At 43.3% G+C, this 25,342-nt stretch overlaps 1 protein-coding gene across 1 annotated transcript; it reads right to left on the bottom strand.

The window, feature by feature from the left end:
- Positions 1 to 519: 519 nt before the first annotated feature.
- Positions 520 to 22,470, bottom strand: LOC147463713 (putative glycerol-3-phosphate dehydrogenase [NAD(+)] 1, cytosolic). Its single transcript, XM_086490408.1, has 5 exons — positions 21,601 to 22,470; positions 21,013 to 21,234; positions 19,790 to 20,037; positions 19,542 to 19,681; positions 520 to 1,044 (listed from the first exon to the last, which is right to left on the bottom strand). Exons 1-5 carry the CDS (start codon positions 22,250 to 22,252, stop codon positions 906 to 908), a joined length of 1,401 nt encoding a protein of 466 aa, XP_086346534.1. The 5' UTR covers positions 22,253 to 22,470; the 3' UTR covers positions 520 to 905.
- Between the last annotated feature and the right edge of the window lie 2,872 nt (positions 22,471 to 25,342).

Consider the following 25,342-nt stretch of genomic DNA (forward strand, 5'->3'; position numbering starts at 1 on the left):
AAGTTACTTCAAAAGAGGGCCGCGTTCAGAAAGCGGTTGTGTATTCAAAAGAGGGCAGCGTTCAGAAAGTGCGTCTCTGTGCCTTTTAAACAATTAAAAGTGCCAGTTCAGGGCAAAGTAAAAGTTTATAAAACACCTAAAAGTTGCAAGAATAATACTGTATAAACCCCAAGTAAAATGTCAATTTTTGCTAAATTTTCCTTTTAGACAACTTAGAAGGAGAAATATATTTTTAGAAAACAGATTTTTCTCAAACACTGGTTGTAAGTGAGTTCCGAGCATAAGCTAACAACTTTTGTCATCATTCCCAGTCCAAGCTGCCTATCTACTGGAATTTCCCCTGGCATTGGACTCTTGAACATAAGCAAAAATTGAACAGCATAGCAATAATTGCTATAAATGGTGTGTGTGTGTGTGTGTGTGTGTGTGTGCGTGTGCGTGTGCGTGTGCGTGTGCGTGTGCGTGTGCGTGTGTGCACGAGAGAGAGAGAGAGAGAGAGAGAGAGAGAGAGAGAGATGGTTATGTTGAGGCCAAAATACCCTAACAGGGAAAATTACATTTACAAAGAGGTCCATGCTTTTTACTTTTTTGGGCTAGAGCCGGCAAAGGGGAAAAGAGCCTCCAACCCCCAGCCCGCTGGTGGGGCCAGGAAGCACAAAATGGGAACTAGGGTAAAAGTCACATGTAAGCAACCTATTTTGCTTCTGTGTGTCTAGAGGGAGAACACATATTAGAAACATCTATCCTAACACTGGATGGATGGAGTAGCATAAAAACAGAAAGGGCCTGCAAATCTGTGCCCGACAAGAAGCTTTTGCAATTAATGCATACAAGTTACTCATGCCCTACAAGCCACGAACTGGGTTCGTACTTCTATGGAGGAGGTCATGCTTCAAAGCAGCCTTTCAAGTTTTGAAGCTCCCTGAAGATCCCAACAAAGATGGTTTGAAAATGGATATATTTCTAGTCACTTCAATCCGCTCACGAGGATCGTACAGAGTCTCATCTCTCAATGCCTGCAAGATGGCGTCTGGACCCCTTTCTCTGCAACAAGAGGGGGGGAAAAAAAAGAGTTCATAAAGTTCATCAACTACTCTAGAAAAGTTTATTAACTACTCTAAAATTAGTCTGCAATAAATACTGAAGATAACAAATAGTTATTACCTCTCTATTTATCTTTTACCAATAACTTCCAAGAATGCAGAAATTGTGCCAATATCTTTGCCCGTCGATAGAGTGGGGCACAATATATTTGAAGTTTCATATCTTCAAATCAACTTGCCTGTGCTTTAGAGGAATTCAACTCAAGCAAGTGACAGTGGACACAAAAAAGAACACAGTGCAATAGATTTTTGAAACCGGCTTTGTCAGGAACACCAGAGAAAGAATGTATAAGTCTTCACCGTCAGATCCAGTGGAAAAAGTGGCACCGCCTTGCAGCCCCCCCCCCCTCCCCTCGGCCCCCCCAAAAAAAAACCACACACAGACACCCATAATGTACACAGCCATAATTCATCTTTGAATGGTGATCATTCACCCAAAGCCATATTGTACATTGGACGCCATATGTAAAAGAAGAACGATTCTTCTTGTCTTCATTCCTTATAATCAAGGAATCATTCTAGAACTGAAGCCTTTATGGCATAGCAACCTGCTAACTCCATCCTTCGAACATTAAAATAAAATAAGAAACATGGGATGTCCAATAGAGCATCACAACTTGCCTACACTATAGCGTGAACTAAAATAGTTTTCCTAGAATTGTTGGTGTTCTTAAAGAAGTCATAGCAGTCTCTTCAAAGACCAAATCCTTCTACCTTTACCTCCACCTCCTATGTTTCACAGTTGGAACCCTTATTCCTACTAGTATTATCCACCACCACCCATTCTCCCTCAACCAAAGGATTTCGAGGACAGTGGATCTACAATCAAGATCTTTGCTTTTCTGGAGTCAAAGATGGGAAGGAATCTTTGAAATGTCTTCAACAATTTGACAACATCTATTGCTCAGAAATTACATGGAAGTATCCAAAATTTCTCAAGCAACCACCTTATGTAAGGACAATGCTATGCAATGGTGGAGTTAGTACAAGGAGCCCCACAACTTCAAAACTATGCCAAAACTCTTGATAAATGTGAATTCATTGAAAGTGAATAGCTGCACATTTTTAGAATAAAAATTGCAAAACACTAGAGACTATGACCTTAGGGAACCCTAGGAAAGTCCCATGTTAGGTGCAGCGGAATGAATGTTTGCGCTTTGCTCAAGATGAGTGCTCCGAACTGGGCTCAAGGTTCCTTTTAGTTCTTATGGAAGGGAGAGCCTTCCGTTCTTAATGGAAAGTGCTATGATCACAACAAAGTGAATGGACATGGTGCGTGCAAGTGTATGAGACTGAGAGATAGAGAGAGAAGAGAGATATGACATCAGAGACGTTGTAAAACCCTCCTCCGAAGGCCCCACTCTAGTCGGCGAGAGTGGTCTACTTATGATTGCACAAAGTGGTACAATGACGATGCAATGGACTGATGCAACTGGGACTATGCCGGTGACGACAACGGGGATGACGACAACGACTCAAAGGCTGAAATCTGCGTTCTCTAACTGCTGAATTTCGGGCTGATTCGGACTGCTGAAAAACGCTGGTCTGCTGCGTTTTTGGGAGGCTGAAAATGGGGGTATCTGCAAGTACTTAGGGCTGATTTGACCGCCGTACTTGATGCTGAAAATCTGCTGCAAAAACGCTGTTTAAGTGCTGGAAAAAAACGCTGATCTGAAGGTGGTCGCTAGGGCTGAAAACGCTAGGAGTTTGGGCTGCTGTCAAGGCTGAAAATTACAAACGCTGGCAGATCTGGATCATTAATGAAAACGCTAGGCAATCTGGGACTGTTGGCGATGCTCAGGGCTGAAATCGCCAAGGCTAGGGGGAGGTGCTGATGGAGACCAAAAACGCCAGGGATGAGTGTGGCGATGAGGGAAAACCAAAACGCTAGGGGGTGCTGAGGGCACTGCGGGGTTCCTGCTAAGAAGACACCTGTTGAGCGGGGAGCTCCTGCTGCTTCTTCTGCCCTTCAGTGCTAACTTGGGTTTGCTTATATATTAACTTAGCAAAATTGCCCTACCTACTTTTGTTGGGAAGTCACTTAAATTAATAAGTGAAAAATGTCAAAAATAGGAAAAATAGGCTAAAATCACTGGAAAAGTCCCCTAACTGATTCTAATGGATTCTGATGGGAATACTGATGATCATGTTGTGTGCAACCAGAGGATATGCATCTATACTAAGTGACTGGGCATGCACGGTCTACGAATAGACTCACAAAAGTGCCAGATCACTTATAAATCTAGACTGACTGGATTGACTGAACCCTGATCATGCTGTAGCTTGTCCACGGACACATAGGGTTGGATGTGTCACGTGACATCCCACCTCATGCCAACCCACCGGGTGGGCAACACGGTGGAGTGCACCGTCGAGAAAGTACGTCAGGTACAGCTAGGCACAGTCACAAAAAAGCCATCACTGTCTAATATGCTCCTGAGAGATATTGAAGCCATCACCGCACAGGAATATGAAACTATTTACACCCCCTCTTAACTCTTGGACAAGAAACCAATCCAAGGGAGTTGGCATGAGAAGATAATGTCACTTGTGGTAGAGATTGGGTGAAGATATCACTGGGGTTGCATCAGAACATACTCTCCTCAAATAGAGCCATCCTTGGTCTTCTCACAAACATAATGGTAGGTATGAAAAACCGGGTTTCTCGCAATGGCTATACAACCTTGGAGTCGGCCGCATAGACAACGAATTATGACTAACTTCTTTAAATATCGTAGAGTCCAAAGAGCTTGCGCCAAATGTGGCTTGCAAGTCTCTAAAAAATGAACACAGAAGTCCCATTGGAAAACTAACATCAAACGAGTATTGAGTGACTCCATCCTCGAAGAATGACCTTGGAGTAAGCCGCATTGACAACGAATTATGATTGACTGCTTTAAATACCGTAGAGTCTTGCTCTAAATGTGACTTGCAGGTCTCTGAATAAACGAACTCAAAAGTCCCATCGAAAAACGGACATTGAACGAGTATTGAGTGCCCAAATAAGAGAACCGACCAGCTTTCAATACTTTGTAGCATCTACTACATCTGAGACGTCATACTGTGACAGCTTCCAGTTGGGATCCATAGGAGATTTGAAAAATTTGTTATGCACGCAAAAATACTTACCATTGGAAAAAAACTAACTATACTGGGCATTCTGAAACAATTTCAAAAGACACTTAGAGACGGTACTTCTAGAAGATCAAACAATTCCAAGTAGATCCCAAAAGCCTTGCTGTTGCACAACACATTAGACACATATCACCTTGTCTACAAATAAGAGCTACCAACATCACAACAACACTTAAAGTTCAAAATGTAAGTACCACATTCCGTGACCTCTACAAGGCTCATCATAGTGCCTACAAAAAAAATCATACAACTTAGTAGAGTCGTTTAGTATGGTATGATTCAGAATGTACAAAGGAAAGAAGCTTGAGCACTTTGCATCGAAAGATTCTCTTTGTGACATTCAACTATAGAGGAAAAAGTTTTAAAAACTCAAGGTTGGACCAAAAACGCATAGGCCAATTTGCCCATGCGTAAATATGCTTCATTTAAACCAAAAAAAAATGCATACAGATCGATCACAAATCCTGTCACAAACTGCTGACATGTCAAGCCACTGAAGACAACATCGGGTTAGGGCTCCTTGAGCCTAATCCTAACCAGCCTGCAGATTGTGACCAAGGGGCCTAAATCCTAGCAGAAGAAGGAGCCTTTACCAACTTGCAAATCCTTGTGAGCGACCCAAATAACAGGTGGGGTCAGGACCCCATCTGATGGGGCCTAAAAATAAAAGACACAGAATGAAGACACTGTGTACAAACTGATGACGTGGCCGTACTCTCTTGGGGTAGAACTCTGCCACTCCGTGTCTTGTGTGCATTGTTTCTCTTTTAAATTCAATTGTCTTGAAGCGTCTAAAGTCTATATTGTTTTCCATTAGCACGTGGTGCCTACCTATTATAGTGGTATCTGAGCTTCAGTCGTGTGCTTTTTTGCAAGCATACGAGACAGAGCAAGATGACGCTTTCAAATTTCACAAGAATTTTTTTTCTCTTTTCGGAGGAGAAAGATCCAAGAAAATCTTTATACTTTCTCCAGCAGTTTAACATCTATGCCATGGAAAACTACTTAGAAGAATCAAACATATTTCGAGCCACCACTTTTCTCAGACACAATGCCATGAAGTTTTAAGTTTGATTTAGACACTTTTTGAACTTTGTTTGGAAATATTGTTTGGAATTTGTTTTAATGGGTTTTATCTGTTGTAAACCTGTCTTTGGTGCCGATTGGAGATTGTTTGACCCTTGTTTTGATACTTATTTCAATGATTTGTAATTTACTACCGAAAGGAGCACTGAAGAGAAAATTGGTGCTTGAAAATGTCTGAATATCTTCGTCTCGAGCTTTCCTAGGAGTGTTCATGTTTGTTGTGAGCCTTTGAACGACACAGACCGAGTGTTTGGAGAGCGTAAGTCGTATATTAGAAACCTTTGAACGATGCAGACCAAATGTCTGGGGAGCATTTGGTTGTATGTTGGGAAACTCCAAGCGACGCAGGCTACCGTGTGGGAAGCATTTGGTTGTATCATTCCTCTAAGCTCATGACCCAGACCTTTTTAGATTATTTGTGGGGGGAGTGAGGAGGTAGTCGTTGAGTAGCTTCATGCCTAAGACCGTTTATCTGGGAGGAGTGCTTAGCGGCAACGTTTGTTGCTAATTGGACTATTTTCTTATTTTTAATAATTAAATCTCTTTTTTAGGATATTTTATTATGTGCACTAAGAACTGTTAAAAAGATTGTAGCTACAGGAACTACCATCAGGAACGGACAACTCTAATGTGTCATTTGATGGGTGACTGTAAACATCGCGAAGGAGTTTCCGTAAGTTCGGTGGAAAGGGCCGGGCTACAAGTGCCTCTGATGCGTCACATGATGGGTGACGGGTGCATCGATAAGGGGGCATCCCGTAGGCTAAGGAGGAAATCCGAACTGAGTAAGAAAATACGCGTAAGAACGCAAGCACAAGAATAAAGATGGGTTCAATGAAGCTTTTTACGAAAAGCAAGAACGATCGCGGGAGGACAGATGTTTTCCCGCGAGGAGTCTGTGTCGTGTCCTACACCCAGGGACGCCTGGAATGTGTCCGTGTAGCATTGTTTTCACTAACTGAGTGAGTTTTTAAAGTTTGAACAGGTTCACACTTTATTTTATAAAGTGACCGGTCACTTTTAAGTGACCTGCCCCTTTATTAATAAAATAAAGCAGACAAGGCTCTTATAGAAAAAGCCAGCGCTAAAACCAACGCAAGGGGGGGTGAACTGCGATCTCTCTCTCTCTCTCTCTCTCTCTCTCTCTCTCTCTCTCTCTCTCTCTCTCTCTCTCTCTCTAGAAAACGCAATTTTCTCTCTCCTCTCTCTAGGAGCGCCAAGCTCTGCATTTTGGACCCCTATTCCTGCCGGGTGTCAGACCCTATAAAAGGGTAGCCCGCATTTCAGTTTGGGGGAGCCGGAAGCAACAGGAAGTGCAAGCGTTGGGATTCTGGAGCAGAGATTGGCGACGGAATTTGCAAGTGCTCGCGTAACGACTGAGTACGGAGGTTGATTCTCCGAGCAAGGAGCGACAGGTATAAGGTGTTGATACGCATTGAGAATTGCTGCTTTGTGTGGTTTGTTTTGCAAGAATCTCCCGTCTCATGGGAAGGCCCTTCACGGGAAGTATGGCTTCACGCCTAAGTCCCTTACGGGAAAGTACGGCTTCGCGCCTAAGTCCCTCATGGGAAGGAACGGCCTTGTGTCCAAGCCCTTTACAGGAAAGCACGACCTTCGGGTCTAAGACTACAGAACGGAGGGGTTTCCTCGGGTTCTCGTGCTTGTATAAGAATTCTCCTTGAATAAAAGAATACTCTTAACGAGGGGGGGACCAGCCCATCTTCTGGTCCCCAATACTGTGTCGATCTTCTCATGTTTTCCAAGAATTATAATTTTCAGATTTTCTAAGTGCTCGTGTACGGGCCTTGGCTCCTCCATCAAAGAAAATTAGGGCTTCTTGATCTTTCACTTTGCCCCAAGCTCGGCAAAGTTTTGTACTTTCATCAATCGTGCTTGGGTCACTACCCATGCAATCTGGAACCAATCCTGCCTTCATCTTATCTTTTCGTCCACGTTCCTCGGCTGCTTTCGAACTCTCTGGCCTCTCTTCATTCTGCTCTTGTTGTGCCTTTTTTAAGCACTTCGCAGAGATGTGCCCATGTTCCCCACATCCAAAACACTTTCCCTCTTTGATGTAGTTGGCCCTCTCTTGAAGAGTGAGCCGGGGCCGTGAATCCTTATCTTTCTTTTCTTGGGGGCTCTTCTTCTTTCTACTTTCATTATTAGAAGTTTGCTCGGTTCTCTGAGTCATGATCTCATCTGTGAGGTCAGTCAAATTGCCTGAATGAATGGTAAAACCCCATTTCGCATGACCCATCAGATCTGACTTTTGTTCTAAGTAGTGATCTCGGATCTCTGTAGGAAGTCCGCAGCAAAACCGCTCAATCTGTTCTTTAAACGAGATCTTCGTATATGAAGAAGCTAGTAGAAAAGAGCTCCAAAATCTCTCGCAATACGCGTCCAGAGAAACTCTCTTGGTCATCCAAAGATGATTCCAAGCAGTTCGTATTCTCTTTCGTACTCCCGAGTCAACCAAGAAGAAATAAAAAGCCTTTTGAATTTCAACCATTTAACCGGAGCTTCCTTGTTCAATAGAAGGATAGACCACCATGTTCGAGCATTTCCCTTAAAGAAAGAGGTAGCCCTCCGAATCTTGGAGTGCTCTAAGTAATGCCCTCCAGAGAAAGCTATGTCAAACTGTTGTATGAAGGCCAAAGCCGTCGAAGCATCTCGAAATCCAGAAAAAGTGTCAAACTTAATTGACTGTCCACCTTTAAATTTTCTAACTTTCTTGCTTTTATCTTCGAGAAAGTCATATTGGTTGGCTTTATAGAAATGCTTCTTCTTTGCGTAAAATCTGTGATCGTCAGAGTCTGAACTATCTGAGGACGAGTCCAATGCAGAACTGTCAAAAACTGGGCGAAACTTAGGCTTCGTTGCCTTTTTCTTGCCCTTTCCAAAGCTTTGCTTTTTGCTTCGCTTTTTCCCTTTTATGTCTTCTTCGCTCGAGTCAGAAGAGCTAGGAGAACTGTAAGAAGAAGAAGAAGAAGAAGAAGAAGAGCTGGATACTCCTTCAAATCGCACACGCTTCTTTTGCTTTCTTGTCGATGCAAAGGTAGATTGATGACCCAAATAACCCGGGAAGTCAGTTCCTTTCTTCTGCTTTTTGTCGTGCTTTTTGGCTTTGTTATTCGCGTCAAAAAGTTGACCGATCCATGCATCAACCACCAACCTAGGGTGAAACGTTTCGGGGAGAAACGTCACAGTTTGGGGTGAAACGTTTCGAGTCTGAAACATTTCGTGGTTACACTGTTCCAAATCCTCGAGAACCAAGGTTCTCGCCTCAAGATCTCTGTAACACACTTGGACACTCCAAGTCAAGAATCTACCGTGACAGCACCAAATAACCACTTCAAACAATTCACAGTTCACAATTGATTAACACTGGCCCGACGGAGTTCAGTGCCTAGAGATATTGGCCCCAAAGACTGGCGCCCCTGTCGGTATTTCTTTTTGTATTAATCCGAGTTCAAAGTACAAGAGTACGGTTGGGTCTCAATCTCAGACTCTGCGTCCAGATACTCTGAGAAGTGAGAGACCAACTTCACTTATTAAGAGTTACAAGGGATGCCAAAAGCAGAGCCCCAAAAGCTGGAAATTTAAAAGCCTTGATAAATAAAGCAAGGACTCTTTCTTTCTCTCTCAAGCTTTAATAAAATAAAGCACAAATTTCAGCATTGCATAGCCTTGCTGCGTAGCCAGAAAAAGCAGTCCATACTTCCGCAATTCACGTCGCATTTTGCGGACGTCCGTACAACTGCCACGTGGCACTGTTTCTGCCAATTCCGGGCATGCACGCCACATCAGCATTTGCTGAATTAGGGTTTGCAGATTGTTTAGGGTTAGGGTTAGGGTTAGGATTAGGGTTTCAAATTTTCAAGGCTAGGGTTTTTGCATATTAGGGTTAGGATTTCAACAATCGAGCAACCACGTCATCACTTTGTGACATACCCCCCTCTTGAAAGCATTGTAATCGCCCTCGATTACGCCTGCAAAACAGACAGAGGCCATAAACCGTCTTAGCAGACACCGACTCTTAGCACCTACGCACTAGGAACACACATCTAGCACATGTATCAATCGACAGTCACATCACACGACATCACATGACATCACTAGACATCACATCACTAGACATCACAGGACATAACATGACATTCATCATTCATTCGAATCTTAGACCATGATTTATCGGCAATGTAGCTAGCAATCGCATCTAGATCCAGTCGGGACCTCATCGATGTCCGATTGACTAACCCCTATTGTAACCATGTCTATTCAAGATCAAGTAGACCAAAATGCTGCAGTCATTTCATCTATCAGTTCCTGCACTTAAAAACAAGTCAAGAACAAATCAGTTTCATATTCGAGAATTCCATTTCATAAAGTCATACAGCAGAATACAATCAACTCTCAGTATCCCTGAAGCTCAAAGAGACATCAGTGACTCTAGTATCAAAATCGAGGCATCTGTTGACAAAGGAGCGAAGTGACTCCCCTCTTGTGCATCCCAGTGCATCCCCACTGCACCAGATCTCCGACCAAGCTGAATTCTAAGCTGAATTCTGGGTTCCATTTGCAGTAGACTATGCTAAACCAAAAGCTTCGAGGTAAAGTTTCACAATCTGAGGAGTATCCACTAGGTCCTCCTCCTCCATCCACTTCGCATCCAATGCAGGATAGCTCTTGAACTTAACCAAGAACCGCCTTCGAACTTTACCTTTATTCTTTGTATCCTTATGTGCCAAAATCTGTTCAGGAACAAGGATCTCATCGTTTTCTTCCACTTCGGGTTGCTCATCAGGCTCCCCATCATCAGGCACATCACCTTTAAGAGGTTTCAAGAGACTCACATGGAATGCATTGTAAATCCTCCAAGTGTCAAGCAGTTTCAGTCGGAAGGAGTCATCATTGATCTTTTCAGAGATCAAAAAAGGTCCGTAGTATCGCATACTAAGCTTTGGAAAAAGCCTCTCCTTTCCCTTCTTCTTTCTCAGGCGTGCCTTCTTAAAACGTAAGAGCACCCAATCATCCTCCTTCAATTTCAAATCGCGACGATGGCGATCCGCTGCCTTTTTCTGTCGTTCTTGAGACTTCTGCAAAGCCTCACAGACCTTGGCAAAAGCCGTGTCTAAGTCGCGCGTATACTCATCCGCTTCAAAAATCTTATCTTTCGTGCTTAGGAAGGGTGGAACCTTCGTAGCACCTTCAACAATCTCAAATGGCGCCTTTCCCGTCGAAGAGTGTATCGTGTTATTGTAGGCAAATTCCACCAAAGGTAGATACTTTTCCCATTGAGTCTTCTGATCCGAGATATAAGACTTCAATAAATCTAAAACCACTAAATTGGCAATCTCAGATTGCCCGTCAGTCTGCGCGTGGAACGATACGAGAACTGCAACCGCGTGCCAAAGTTCTCCCAAATTGCCTTCCAAAACAAACTCGTAAATCTGGGGTCCCTGTTGGAGACAATCGTCTTAGGCACGCCATGTAATCTAAAGATCTGGGCCACAAACAATCTCGCTAAGTGATCCGGCTTGACTGTTTTCTTCACTGGAATGAAATGAGCCTGCTTGCTAAATCTGTCAATAACAGTTTAGATAGCATCGTGACCACTCTATGTTCTCGAGAGATCAAAAATGAAATCCATTGCAATACTTTCCCAGGGACGGGTGCATATGGGCAAAAGCTGTAACAATCCATGTGCTTTATGCCTATCAAACTTGACCTTTTGGCATACCAAGCAACTGTGCACAAACTCTTTCACATCCTTCTTGAGTCTCGGCCAAAAGAAGTATCTCTCTACCCCTTTCATGGAGGTAGTGATGCCGCGGTGACCCGTAAAAGGTGGACAGTGGCATTCGGTCATAACCTTTTTCCTCAACGGCTGTGTAACGCACAACATGGTTTTTCTTATCAAGTAGCCATCCCGAATGGAATATCTCGCTACTGTCTCCCCATCCCATATCCGTGTGAAAACGTTTGCGAAATCTATATCTGTGGCATACTGGTCGACCATATCCTCGAAGCTCCTATGATGTATCCCGGAAATAGCTAGAATCAACGGCTTCCGAGACAAAGCATCTGCCACCACATTCTTCTGTCCTTGAACATGGACAATCTGGAAGTGAAACTGTGACAAGATGTTCGCCCACCGCATCTACTTTTTCGATAGCTGCTTCTGTGACAAGAAGTAGCGCAAACTCTGATGGTCTGTAAAGACGGTGAAATCCGCTCCAAGTAGGTAATGCTGCCACTGAGTAAGAGCATGGATAACCGCCAAAAGCTCTTTCTCATAAATCTGTGTTGTCATTTCCGGCCTTGAGAACAATTGGCTCTCGTAAGCAATGACATGGCCTTCTTACATTAAGACCGCACCCAGACTACGACCACAAGCATCACAATATACTTCAAAAGACTTCTGCAAGTCCGACAGAGTCAAAACTGGGTAGTCAATTTCTCTTTCAAAGTTTGAAAGGCAGTCACCTCTGTGGGTCCCCGACTCCTTTCTGTGTCAAGATATGCAAAAGGAAAGCAACCTCTGCAAACTTTCGAATGAACCGCCTATAGTACGAACACAGTCCGAAGAAGCTTCTAACTTCATGGACATTCTTCAAATCGGGCCAATCACGGATAGTCTCTATCTTGGCCGCATCCATTTGCACTCCTGCTACTGACACAATGTGTCCCAAAAAGAGTATCTGTGGTAGGAAAAATTCACTTTTCTTTGCATTAGTCACTAACTTGTGATCTCGTAATGCCTGAAAGACCTGAAGCAGATGATCTCTATGTTCTGCCTCATTCTTGGAGAAAACAATGATATCATCAACGAAAGTGTCAACAGATAGCCTCTACTCTCGAAAAATCCTGTCCATCATCCGGTTAAATGTCGCAGGAGCATTGGTTAGGCCAAAAGGCATCACCAAAAACTCAAATAACCCAAAAGTCATCCGAAAAGCTGTCTTGTAGACGTCTCCCGACGCGATTCTGATCTGATGATATCCACTCTTCAAATCAATCCTGCTAAAGCACGAGGATCCCTGTAATCTGTCGAGTATATCATCGATCCTAGGAATCGGAAATCTGTTCTTGATGGTGATTTTGTTGAGAGCTCTATAATCGATGCACATTCTCCAAGATCCGTCTTTCTTCAAAACCAACAACACTGGAGAGAAATACGGTGAAGTACTAGGCTGGACAAGACCCTTTTCAAAGAGGTCTTTCACTTGGTTCATAATCTCTTCATTCTGTGCTCGGTTCACACAATAAGGTGGCCGGTTCAGTAGTGTGCTTCCAGGTATCAGATCAACGGTATGATCTTCAAGACGAGCGGGTGGTAGCTCACCTGGTAGGCCCTTTGAGAAGCAATCGGCGTGAGAGTGGAGAAAATTTTGGCGTTCTTTATCAAGTTTAGACATATTTGTCCTATCCTCATCACTCAACTCTTTCATAAAGATCGTGTAAACAAACAGACTGGATTTCATTAATTTAGAAATGGCCGAAGCCGATACAATAGGGACAAACTCGCCCTTCAGTTTAATGTCAAGTACAATGGTTATGCCCTTCTCTGTAGTCAATGTCGCTTTCCTCGCCCGATAATCGACCACGGCGTTGTTCTTGTGGTACCAGGGAATTCCCAAGAGAACATCACAGCCGTCCAAAGGCATTATGTAAAAGTCCTCATGCCCCAAATACCCCTGACACTGCAACCGAAGTTTGCCACTGACAGGTGTAATGGCTTCATCCGTGCCGGGTGCCACTAGAACTGCCTCCGCAAGTGGTCCAATCCAATCGGGAGTGATCTCGAACCGCGGCGCCAATTACAGTGAAATGAAGTTGGCCTTGGCTCCTCCATCAAAGAAGATCAGGGCCTCTTGGTCTGTCACTTTGCCCCAAGCTCGACAAAGTTATGTACTCTCGTCCATGGTGGTGGGATCGGTACCCACATAATCTAGAACCAATCCTATTTTCATCTTGCCTCTTCTTCCACGTTCCTCAGCTGCTCTCGAACTCTCATGCCTTTCGTCGTCCTTGTCATTCTGTTTTTTCTCTGCCTTTTTAGGGCACTTCGCGGAGATATGTCCATGTTCCCCGCATCCAAAGCACTTCCCTTCCTTGATGAAGAGAGCTCTCTCCGGAGGAGTAAGCTTGGGTCGTGCATCTTTCTTTTTTGGGTTGCTCTTTCTCTTTCTACTTTCATTTGCTAAAGTCTGTTCGGCTCGTTGTGTCATGACCTCATCAGTGGGGTAGGTCAGACTGCCGGAGTGAATGGCAAAACCCCATTTCGCATGACTCATCAACTCCTGAATAGAAGTTGACTTCTGTTCCAAGCAGTAAGCTCGGATCTCTATAGGTAGACCCCCAAGGTAAACCGCTCAATCTGTTCTCTCAACGAGATCTTCTTGAATGAAGAGGTCTAGAATCTCTCGCAATAAGCGTCCATTGTATCTTTCTTAAGAAATAAAAAGCTTCTTAAATTTCAGCCACTTAATTGGCGCAGTCTTGTTTAAAAGAAGCGTGGACCACCAAGTTCGAGCATTCCCCTTAAAGTAAGAGTCAGTGCCCTTCTTCTGCTTTTTGCCGTGCTTTTTAGCTTTGTTTTGCGTGTCAAAAAGCTGAGCAATCCGTGCATAACCACCTCTTCTAATTTCTTCTCTGAATATTTCTTGTGAGCAGAAGGTTTCTTGAGAGTGGGTTTCGGGGGTGGTGGTGTGGTTTTCTGCCACTGCTCGTGCACTTCTTGAAAAGAAGCTTCGCTCGTATATTTTGCAAATTTTGGGTCCTTCGCAAAATTGAGCATCATCTTTATTGCATCACCGATCAATTGACGACGCTCCATCTCTCGTCGCTCCGCCTGAGTAGGCCGAGGTGGGCCATACTCCCTGCCGGAATCTTCGTTGTGTTAGGTGCAACGGAATGAATGTTTGCGCTTTGCTCAAGATGAGTGCTCCGAACTGTGCTCAAGGTTCCTTTTGTTCTTATGGAAGGTAGAGCCTTCCGTTCTTAATGAGAGAATGCTATGATCACAAACAAAGTGAATGGACACTGTGCGTGCAAGTGTATGAGACTGAGAGATAGAGAGAGAAGAGAGATACGACACCAGAGACGTTATAAAACCCTCCTCCGAAGGCCCGACTCTCGTCGGCGAGAGTGTTCTACTTATGATTGCACAAACTGGTACAATTGAATGCGCAAGTGATTGATGCAAGTCTAGGCTATGTCCACGATGACGACGGTGATGACGAAGTCGACCTAAGGGCTGAAATCGGCAATCTTTCTACTGCTGTCCAAAAACGCTATGGGCTGAAATCTGTTGTGGGTCCAAAAACGCTGATTTGGGGGCTGTTCTCTATGAGTCTTTGTCGCTGAAAATCTGCAGGTTTAGGGCTGAAAACTGAGGATCTTCAAGGCTGAAAACTGAGGTCTTTTTGGGGCTGAATCTGCTACCTTTTTAGGGCTGGTTCTTGTTGGTTCTTCTTTGCTTGGAATCGCCAAGGCTGGGATCTGCAAGGGCTGAGATCTGCAAGCGCTGGTCATTCAAAACGCTAGCTGATGTTCTCATAAAAAACGCTAGGGGCTGTTGAGGTCAAAACGCTAGTTGCCTGTGAATCCTTCTGGCGATGAAGGTTGATGCAAAACGCTGGTGTCTGAACTTGCTGGCGATGAGTAGATCTTGAAAACGCTAGAGGATGGCTGATGCAGAAAACGCTAGCATGGGGGTTCTTGCTTGAAGGGGGAAACCGCCAAGGTTCTATTGAGAAGTTGCCTGCTGAGCTTGGCTCCTGTTGCCTCTTTTGCCATTTAGTGCTAACTTTGGTTTGCTTATATATTTTCTTACCCAAATTTCCCTACCTACTTTTGTTGAAAAATGCCAAAAATAGGTAAAATAGGCTAAATGCACTAGAAAATTCCCCTGATGGAATCTCATGGGAATATTGATGATCATGCTGTGTGCAACCAGAGGATATGCATCTATACTAAGTGACTGGGCATGCACGGTCTACGAATAGACTCACAAAAGTGCCAGATCACTTCTAATCTAGACTGACTAGTGATCTAATCTAGATTGACTTGACTGACTGAACCCTGATCATGCTGTAGCTTGTCCACGGACACATAGGGTTGGATGTGTCACGTGACACGTGATCCCTTGCCGCATCTCCGGATGCAGGGGGAGTCAACTGATCCTTGCGTGAAGCCATAAGTGCCAGGGAAAAAAATTTTGGGATTGGATTTCCCGTAGAAGAGAAATCGGCCGTGCTCTGATACCACTGTAACAGACTTCGACACTCCAAGTCAAGAATCTACCACGACAGCCACTTCAAAACAGTTCACAGTTCACAATTGATTTACACTGGCCCGACCGAGTTCCGTGCCTAGAGATATTGGCCCCAGAGACTGGCACCCCTTTCGATATTTTTTTTGTATTAATCTGAGTTCAAAGTACAAGAGTGCGGTTGGGTCTCACTCTTAGACTCTACATCCAGATGCTCTGAGAAGTGAGAGATCAACTTCACTTATAAAGAATAACAAGGGATGCCAAAAGCAGAGCCCCAAAAGCTAAAAATTTAAAAGCCTTGATATATAAAGCAAGGACTCTTTCTTTCTCTCTCAAGCTTTAATAAAATAAAGCACAAATTTCAGCATTGTGTAGCCAGAAAAAAGCAGCCCATACTTTCGCAATTCTGGCCGCATTTTGCGGACGTCCGTACAACTGTCACGTGGCACTGTTTCCGCCAATTCCGGGCCTGCACGCCACGTCAACATCTGCTGAATTAGGGTTTGCAGATTGTTTAGGATTAGGGTTAGGGTTTCAAATTTTTAGGGTTAGGGTTTCTACAGATTAGGGTTAGGGTTTCAGCAGTCCGGCAGCCACGTCATAACTTTGTGACAATCTCACCTTCTAGACTTAGGGTATAGCATCCTTGCAACTCTCTTCCGACTCGGTTTCCAGAGTCCTCTTCCTGCAGAATAACTCTGCTTTCCTGCACATAAAGTCCTTCCCTTGGGAATTTCAACTTCCGAACCACATCTCGAGAGTCTACCACTCTCGGATCCGTGGATCTACTTCCCAAACTCGGATACGAAACCCTTGGGCTGATCTGGCTCTAGTTCCTCAGAGTGCTTTTCTCCTGTAGAGGCTCATGCCTTCCTTTGCTCCTACTCCCTCGTGAAGAGGTAGTACATCTGCAAACACACACAAACACGAGACAACAATTCGTATGGCGAATCCATAATTGATACCTCTCGCTCTTTGCGCGAGAAAAGCGACCTCCGTGCTTCGTAGTCTCGCGATCTCTTGCGTCTTTTGGCAGCAGAATCTCCTCTTGCTGGCGTTGGCTCCTCCTCCTCTGAGAGAGGGCGTGTGATGCTTTTATAGCTCCATGGACACGGCAAGAACAGCTGAGTGCTTATTGCCCGCGTAGAGATCGCGGCGGTTTTTTTTTTTTTTTTTTTTTTTTGCTCTTGTGCAAAAGAAAGAGAGAGAGATCGTTGGCTGGTTTTTTGCTGCTTTATTTTCTAGGTGGCTGCCCATTTATTAAGTGGGCAGCCGGTCTATTTAAAAATGGTCTGAATCTGCCCAAAAACTCAATAAAACCTTATAAGTTAAAAACAACGCTTTCACAGCACTTCCCAGGCGTCTCTGGATGCAATCACATGCACAATTGCAATGCAGACATAGACTTCCTCGCAGGAAAGCATTTGCCTTCCTGAAAAGCAACCTGCTTTCTTAGAAAGCAACTCTTTTCCCTCAAACTTTTGTTTGAACCCATCTTCGTTTAAGTGCTTGCTCTTCCTTGTGCACAATTCTAACACAGTTCGAAATTTCCTCCCGACTATGGATATTCCCTTTCCGATGCACCCATCACCCACCTTGTGACGCATCAAGAATACCCATCACCTAGTCTTTTCCTACCGAACTTACGGTACAATCTTCTTCGCGATTCTCTATGTCACCCATCCTATGACACGTCAGAGATGTTAGTTCCTACATGGTCGAATACTTCTTCTCGATGCTCCCTGTCACCCATCCGATGTGACGCATCGGAAGTACCCATTCCTGGTGGCCTTACAGATATTCCCTTTCACAGTGCTCCTCCCCCTTAAAATTCCAATAATTCGTTCAGAATTATTTTTCTATCAGATTAAGCCAATTTAGCAACAACACCAGTGCCATGTGGCAGCCTAGCGCATTTTAGAGAAATCCCAGCTACATACGACGCTTTCGATATTTTTGTGTTAGCCCCAAAACCGACGCTCATAAGTTCTTTTGGGTTTTTAATAAGAGGAAATAAAGCACTCATAAAACTATAAAAGCAAGGGACAAAAGCAAGGGACACAAGAAAAGAAAAGAAAAAAAACAACTAAATCACTTTACTTGCTATGAAACAAAACTAGATAAAACAAAACATTATTAACTTAAAAATGTTTCTAAAAAAGGCATGCGCAAAATAAGTTGACATGGCTTACTTGGCTAAAACTTAAAACAAGTACTCAACTTTAAACAAAAAAGAATAAGGAATCTTTAAAACTCAATCCTAGAAATCAAACTTCGCACAACTTCTAAAGGAAGAAATTTTTAAGTCCTACCTAATGCAAGCTAGATACAAAATCGAAAAATGAATACTACTACAAACCTACGAAGAAGAGGCTGCAAATAACCAAAGAAGTACAAAGATCCAAACTTGACAAAATGTGATCTCAACTTTGCTGCTTGTCTAGACAGGAAGAATAAGATTATCACCTTTCTCATGCATAGCTTGGACAACAGCTGTGACATTCCTACTCGTGTCGTCAGTGCCCAAGAGTAGGTACAGATTTGTATAGAGATCATTCAAAGCATTGTATAGAGTCATTCAGGCTTTGAACGTACTCTACAAAACCAACAAGCTGAGTTTCTATCACCCTCCGGAGGTGATGGGCATACTCAGCCATGATAAAGGCTAGCATTTTTCAAGCTAGAGTAAAATACTAGAAGCGCTAGAGATCAAAACAACAAACTAGTGTGTTACTAAGTCAAACAATAAGTGGGCTTTTAAGCTCCCCACTTTTATTGAATTTACTAATGATTATCTTGAACATTCCAAAGGAAAAAACATTAAGAATAAACTTACTACGATTCAAAAATGAACGAACGATTTTCGAGATTCTTTTAAATGAGTATCCTTTCTCAACGAGTAAAGAAATAAGATGGCACGATTGAACAACAAAAGCAGATTTACTAGGACAGCCTAGCATCTTTGTGAGCCTTTAAACAGGACCTGCAGCATGACTAGACACTTTAGCATAGTTGCATACCCTCTGATTGCACATAAGCACCGCCAATGTCTGCTAGGTGTAGACACTGAACAGACATATCATTAGTACACTGCTAGATGCCATAATATGCCTCCACCAAAGTCTGTTATATTAGTGCCTCCAAAACTGATAACTCAATCCAAGGGCAGTCGTGCATCATTTAAAATCTCATCTGTGACACCTCTAACCAATAAAAACAAGGACCTGTCTCTCAAAATACTACATGAAGAACACATCAACCCTAAGAGGCCCCGCACTCAAAGGATCCACTTGCCTACAGCAAAGAAATGAGCTGGCAGTCACATGGATAGAGCGACATATGAAGTAGAGGCATAAGAAGAAGAGTAATCAAAGCCCTCCTCCTGATATACTTGGGACTCTAGCAATCTCTTATAACCACTCAACCACAGCCACCGTTCTGTGTGGAACCTCTGACTGAACATCTTAAGGCTCCCTCCTTACACCCTCTGATCTGCATGTGCCTATGGCTGTACCATCATCAGCACCTCAGCCTGCTGGTCCAACCGCTCAAGAGAGACAGCTGCAGCTGAGGCTCCCTATTCACTTCATCACTGCCCAAGAAACGGTGCTAGTTTCTGTAGTGTTAGTTCATTTGAACTTACTCTATAGACCCAATAAACTGAGTTTTCATTACATTGCGGAGGTGATGGGCAAACTCAGCCATGATAAAGCACTAGCATTTGCCAAGAAAGAACAAAAGTGAAAAAACAGAACAAAAAATATTAACAATTGTGTCTCAATTCAAATTGACAGTTGACCGTACTTTTATAATTGGGTGAATCTCCACTGACAGAATATACCTTCCCCAACAAGCACATATGTGTAACGATAGAGTGAAGTTCAGCCACAACTTGCACAAAATTCTTCAAATATGAAATAAATTCAAGAATAACATACTGCTTTATGAGGAATTGGTGAAGGGCTTGCAAAATGGGGCATAACTCTACTGGCAGCACTGGCCTCTCTTCATCAGGGTGCATGACACTTAGGCTGGGCTGGCTCAGCAACTCAAAAAAGGCTTCTACAGCTGAAACACCCTGCAAAAAATCGCTGCATCAATTCTAGACCTACAGACTGAGCTTCCATACCTTGTTCAAAACCAAAAGGGCATAAGCAGTAAAGAATCCATTATGATTTTTTTGTACCTGAATCATTCCCTTCCCTTTTATATTAACTCCCATATCTGGTCTAAGCTCTCCCTTGGCAACCTTCTGCCCATACCATGCATTGCGACCTTTCAACAAAGTGACATATGTATCTGCCAGCAAGGGACCTGCTAGTTTCTCCGGTTCCTCAGACAACAAGTTTGTGATGAAAATCATCTCAGAAGTACAATGAGCAAAGTACACAGCTTTGCTGGTTGCACTTTCATTTGTCAAGGCTGCAACCATGCCTGAAAAACAGCCCTTCCCTTGTTAAAATCTCTACAGACTGATGCGAAGGCTTCTAGCTTGGTGAAGCAGAAATACAATGGTAATCACAAAAAGAGAACTCATATATGTGAGATACAAATACCTGACCTGGTCATGTAAGATCACACCTAAACAGCACAACTTGTTTACATGTGTGAGAATCAATGTTCCAGTATGCAAATGTATTGTGTGTCTGTGCTATCCTATAAATATTTGCACAAATCCGCATTATCTCTCTCATAATCTATGTGTGCTTACATAAGTGCTTCTATTTGCGTATGTGTCTGTTACATGTATGTCACATGAACACACATTCGTACATATGTATAAATATGCATACATAAACATCATGTCTATGTCTACAAGCGATTTATCTAGTATGCAAACACATCAGTCCATAAGTATGTGTGCGTTTGTGACTGTTATGTATATGCTTCTCATCGTGACTTTGCATACACAATGTGCTTGTATAACATGGGCTCTATTGTCGATATCTGTACACATCTGTCATATATACATATGCATAAAAGGTCTCTGCATGTCCAAACTGATGGTCTAATGTTGCCTGTATATGTAGTCCTTTACAATGTAAGAAAATTGCTCATTATCGAATTTTAGTATCCTTTTGATCATTATTGCTTGTGTTATAGGTAGGATGTTCTGATACACACACGAAAAGAACATGCACGTGGTTAAACTTACATATGAGAGCTTGCTAGCAGCCTCAGTTAGACTGTGTTTACATGTCTGTATCATTCTCATCTAGACAGACACTCGTTTGAATTTGTTCGTGCTCTACCAAAAACAAACATATGTATCTGTTAACTGTTTGCAAGTGCGTGTGTGTGATGGCAACATTCTTACATATTTTATACATACACATAATGAAACAAACATTTGTTCAGCAAAAGTATAATGTACATGTATATAAGATAAACTATAGTAAGTATTCTCACCTGCACCTATGGCATACACATTTTTAAGACCACCCATAACTTCATGTGTTACAAGGTCACTGTTGTCCCAAACAATGAAATGAGGCTGGCGTATGAACTTGGCTAGTGGTTTCCTCCATTCCTTTGAGCCACAAATGCGTGCATTTGCATACTCCTTGTTGTAAATCTCAGACGCAATGTTGGGTCCTCCAAGGTACAAGATGTTTTCCAAAGGAACATTTGCTGTTTGTAAATTACAAGGCAGCCATCTCAGACAGTTAAAAATCTCCTGAATGCAAGTACAATAAGCTCATCCACAAAACGTCAAGATCTTGAAAGGTACATTTGCAACACAGTACATGGTTAAAATATACATTCCAATCCATTTTTGAGCCAAATCTGTTCCTATAGTTTCACAGCACTTCTCATTATGAGTATATATGCACAGATGCATGCAAAACAAACATGCCACTCTGTAGAACATTTCAAAACTGGAGTCTGGAATATTTGGTAGAAAGGCACCATGCGCATGAAGTGAACTCTAACCAAGAAGGGTCCCAAATCAATTGCATCAAACTGAGAAGCAATGTAGGAGGTCAGAACCCTTACTGGCCTCATGAATCATTTGGGTAGGGGTCATGATGTGTGGAACTGGGGACAACGATGCTTCCACACCTTTTGATAGAGAGATGATGACAGGAACCGTACGCCTTTCCTTCCAATATCTACCAATTTCCTCAAAAATTGAACGTGTCTCAGTGGAGGGAAGTCCATTTACAACAATATCTGCATCCCACACAGCCTCTTGTAGATTGGTAACAACTTTAAGAGGGCAAAGAGGTGTATCAAGCATGTTGATGCAAAATCCATCTCGTAATATTTCATCAGCATAGAGTGTCCGATCCCCAAGCCGCCCTTCAACATACTTCAGGTAGGCACACTTGCCAATAAGCCGGCGCAAGACATCTTCCCGGCTATTAATGACCTCAAAAAGATGCTCAGCGGATGCACGATCAATGGATTTCCCTGCACGCCTCCATAGGCGCACTTGAATATCATCTCTCAAATGTCCATATGCATCCTGCAAGAGGGCAATAAAAACACTTCCCCAAGCTCCTGCACCTACCCCCACTATGCGAAGTGGATCTCCAGGTGTTTTGTGAAAAAGCTTTCGTAACTCGTCCAGCCTCTCTTCAACTGAGGACTGAGGGGCTTTGGATGCATTGGGCATCGTCGCATGGCCATTTTCCTGAGAGCTCATGGTGATCTACTTCGAAACACGTTAGACAGCCATCTCTCTCTCTCTCTCTCTCTCTCTCTCTCTCTCTCTCTCTCTCTCTCTCTGTGTGTGTACACACAGATGTCTTTCAGGTGGGTTTTCTGCGGTGGTCTGCCTTTCAGCAGCTAAAACACAGCCTTCCGCGGAGATCGGAGACCTTGGGCCAATGGAACTGCATGCTGCGAAAATGTCGAGAAATAGGCGGAGAGGACCAAGTGTCGCCATCTTATAGAACGCAAATTGTTGGTATCTGATAATAAAGACCCAAGTTCAATGTTTGGTCCCAGCTGCACCAAAGCACCAACAAATAGCATTTAAGAGAGAGGTGAGAGAGCCTGTGCACATGCATTGTTACGGCCGATCACTACAGGCAGTTTTTCCACCCGCCGGTTTAGGCCTCATTGTGCACATGCTGCGACGCTAGCTCCACGGTGGCTGCTCCATCGGCTTGCCACCGATCATCAGGCAGCACTCATGCAAGCCGACCATCACTTCCCCGGTCACCTGTTGTGAAATAAGCAGTCACAAGCTATGCTCTGGACACTGCATGCCGCGTGTTGGCTGTAGTTAGGAACTGCCTACTGAATGCGCAGCTGCAAGTCGGCAAAGGAAGCGATTGATGAGCGCAACACTACCCTTACTAAGTTTAGTGTGGCATCGCTTTGGCATCGTCTCAAACGGCTAGGGGAGAGGACTCACTTTCCGATGGAAGCGGTAGGAGAGCGGCGCACAAACGATACACTACTGTCCAAAAAAATGGTGGGAGCCATAAGAATCTCCACCGACTTCAGTCACTGCATGTGTGCACTCTAAGAGCAAAGGACCTCGCAACTAAAGAACACAGTGTCTTCAATGAAGGCCCAGTCATGGTATCCACGGCAGATGGTGCATGTGTGCACTCTAAGAGCAAAGGACCTTGCAACTAAAGAACACAGTGTCTTCAATGAAGGCCCAGTCATGGTATCCACAGCGAGGAACTACGCGTGCGAGATGCAAGGTAGACTCGGCCGTCGGATTTTAAATGGTTGTGTTCAAGTTTACCTTTTTTGTTCTAGTTTACTTTTTCTTGCACGGGTTTACTTTATAGAATTTTGTTTGGGCTTAGTTTACAACCAAATGCACGCGCCCACGTGGTTAGGTCGTTGGGCTTACACAGCCTAGGTGGCAGATTCGTGTCCGAGGGGGCGTTAGCCAGTGGGTTTTTGCTAGACGTTCATCATCCTCGAGATACGTGTGTGCGCCTACCCATCGTAGATCCCATGAAGCGATCTTCATTGAAGACCCCGTGTTCTTTAATCTAATGGGCCCTAGGGGATCAACGGCACAAATCTACACATAGATGTCAAAATAATCTCAATCGTAAATGTATCATTAAAACTAAAGCCGACCACAAACTAAATCTGAATAAAGGGGTAGCTTGTGTTTACTTAGGATATGTGGTTCTAAACACGAGCATGGATACACTACGTGCGACAATTTTGCAGGTGAAGTGGTTAGCCCAAGCGCTCGAGAATCTAGATTGTGGGGCCACACGTTCAAGTCCCCCAATGGGGGGGAGGGGGGGCTGCATCCATGCCTCGAGATCCCGCACAACTCCCCCAACTATCGAACTCCTCGTGTCCCCCTCTTAAATGTTATGTGTTACTTAGTGTTAAGGCTAGTTGCATTTCATGAGGGTCCCTCTCACTCGTGTTGTTGAGTGTATTCAGGTATCTCCACACACACATACATCTCGTATGGATTTTCTTTTTTTTTGACATCATTATATGAGACATATTCCACATGTGGAGAATATGAGTCTCTGGGATTGACACTAGCGCATGTTTCCCTAATTATGTGTCACGAAAGAGTCCCTAAGTACTGATCAAATTCATTTATTAGGCCATTTTGAGTATGTAGTATTAGGAACAATTTCAATGTGGCAAAAAATTGTTAGATATCGAGTACGACTTGGCAAGGTTACAAGTACTCGAGTATGACTTGGCAAGGTTACAAGTATTGTTAAACAAAATTAACGGATGTTTGTTTAAACATATAGCAAGGCTATGTTCTGTTAATGAAATTGTTTCATTATTGGTACCTAGATATAATTAGTTTTCCAATTCTATTATGGTTTCAAAGGTTTTAGCAAGGCTTTCAGGTAATCACGATGGGAAGTTTCTTTTTGTAGAGCTATTTACACATATTATTCCCTCCTCTTCCATGTGTGTTATGAGCATAATATCCACCATAAGCATTGTCAACTATAGTCATAAAAATACATATTTTAATCATTTTTTCTTATAGGCATGCACACTAGGTGTTATGGACCCTAGTGTTTAGCGAAGGTAGATTTGGAGCAACATGCAAATTCATGAAATTGATAGCTTATGAAGCATTCCACACCACATGTGTAGTAGCATGGCTCGGTAACATTCAAGCGTACTTATACGTCTTGAAACACCGAGAAAAGCATACTAAAATTGGAATAACATCAAATCAATAGATGCGTACCTAGAGATTTGAACGTAATATTCACTTACCCGTATTCAAATGGAGAGGAGCACGTCTCCTACCTGAAAAACAAACAGAATTGCACTGGGAAGTATGGGTGTTGCCCTCGCAATGCAACCCCTTTGGTTAAAATCTACATAGTCAAACCCTTTGGTAAGACCTTTTGTAGAAACTGCTCAACTAGCAGGTAACAGTAACCAACATAGTTAACCGTGTACGTAATGATTGAAATCAACTTGAAAAGTTGAATTTGTCTGCTACCGCGTGGTAGATTGCAGAATTCTTTCCTTGAAGTCTAATTGGGAGAGATCAAACTGTGATCCTCAATGCACATCAAACTGTGATCCTTAATGCCTATGGGGTGATGTAACAATCACCCGCCGGGTCTTACCCCAGAACAGTATGTCCATAGACACGTCGTAGTGCTATAGAGAGAGTAGGAAATCCACACAAGTGAACTGTCGAGCTCGTATGGACAGCCATGCTGGCGCAACTGATCGCTGCATCTAGACTTTCTTGTAGAGATCAGCGGTGAGTTGAAGATTATCAAAAACTCAACTTGAGTGTTGTATTGAAAAC

Source organism: Adiantum capillus-veneris, chromosome 2, assembly GCF_014529385.1.
Source record: "Adiantum capillus-veneris isolate H3 chromosome 2, ASM1452938v2, whole genome shotgun sequence".
Classification (NCBI taxonomy): domain Eukaryota; kingdom Viridiplantae; phylum Streptophyta; class Polypodiopsida; order Polypodiales; family Pteridaceae; genus Adiantum; species Adiantum capillus-veneris.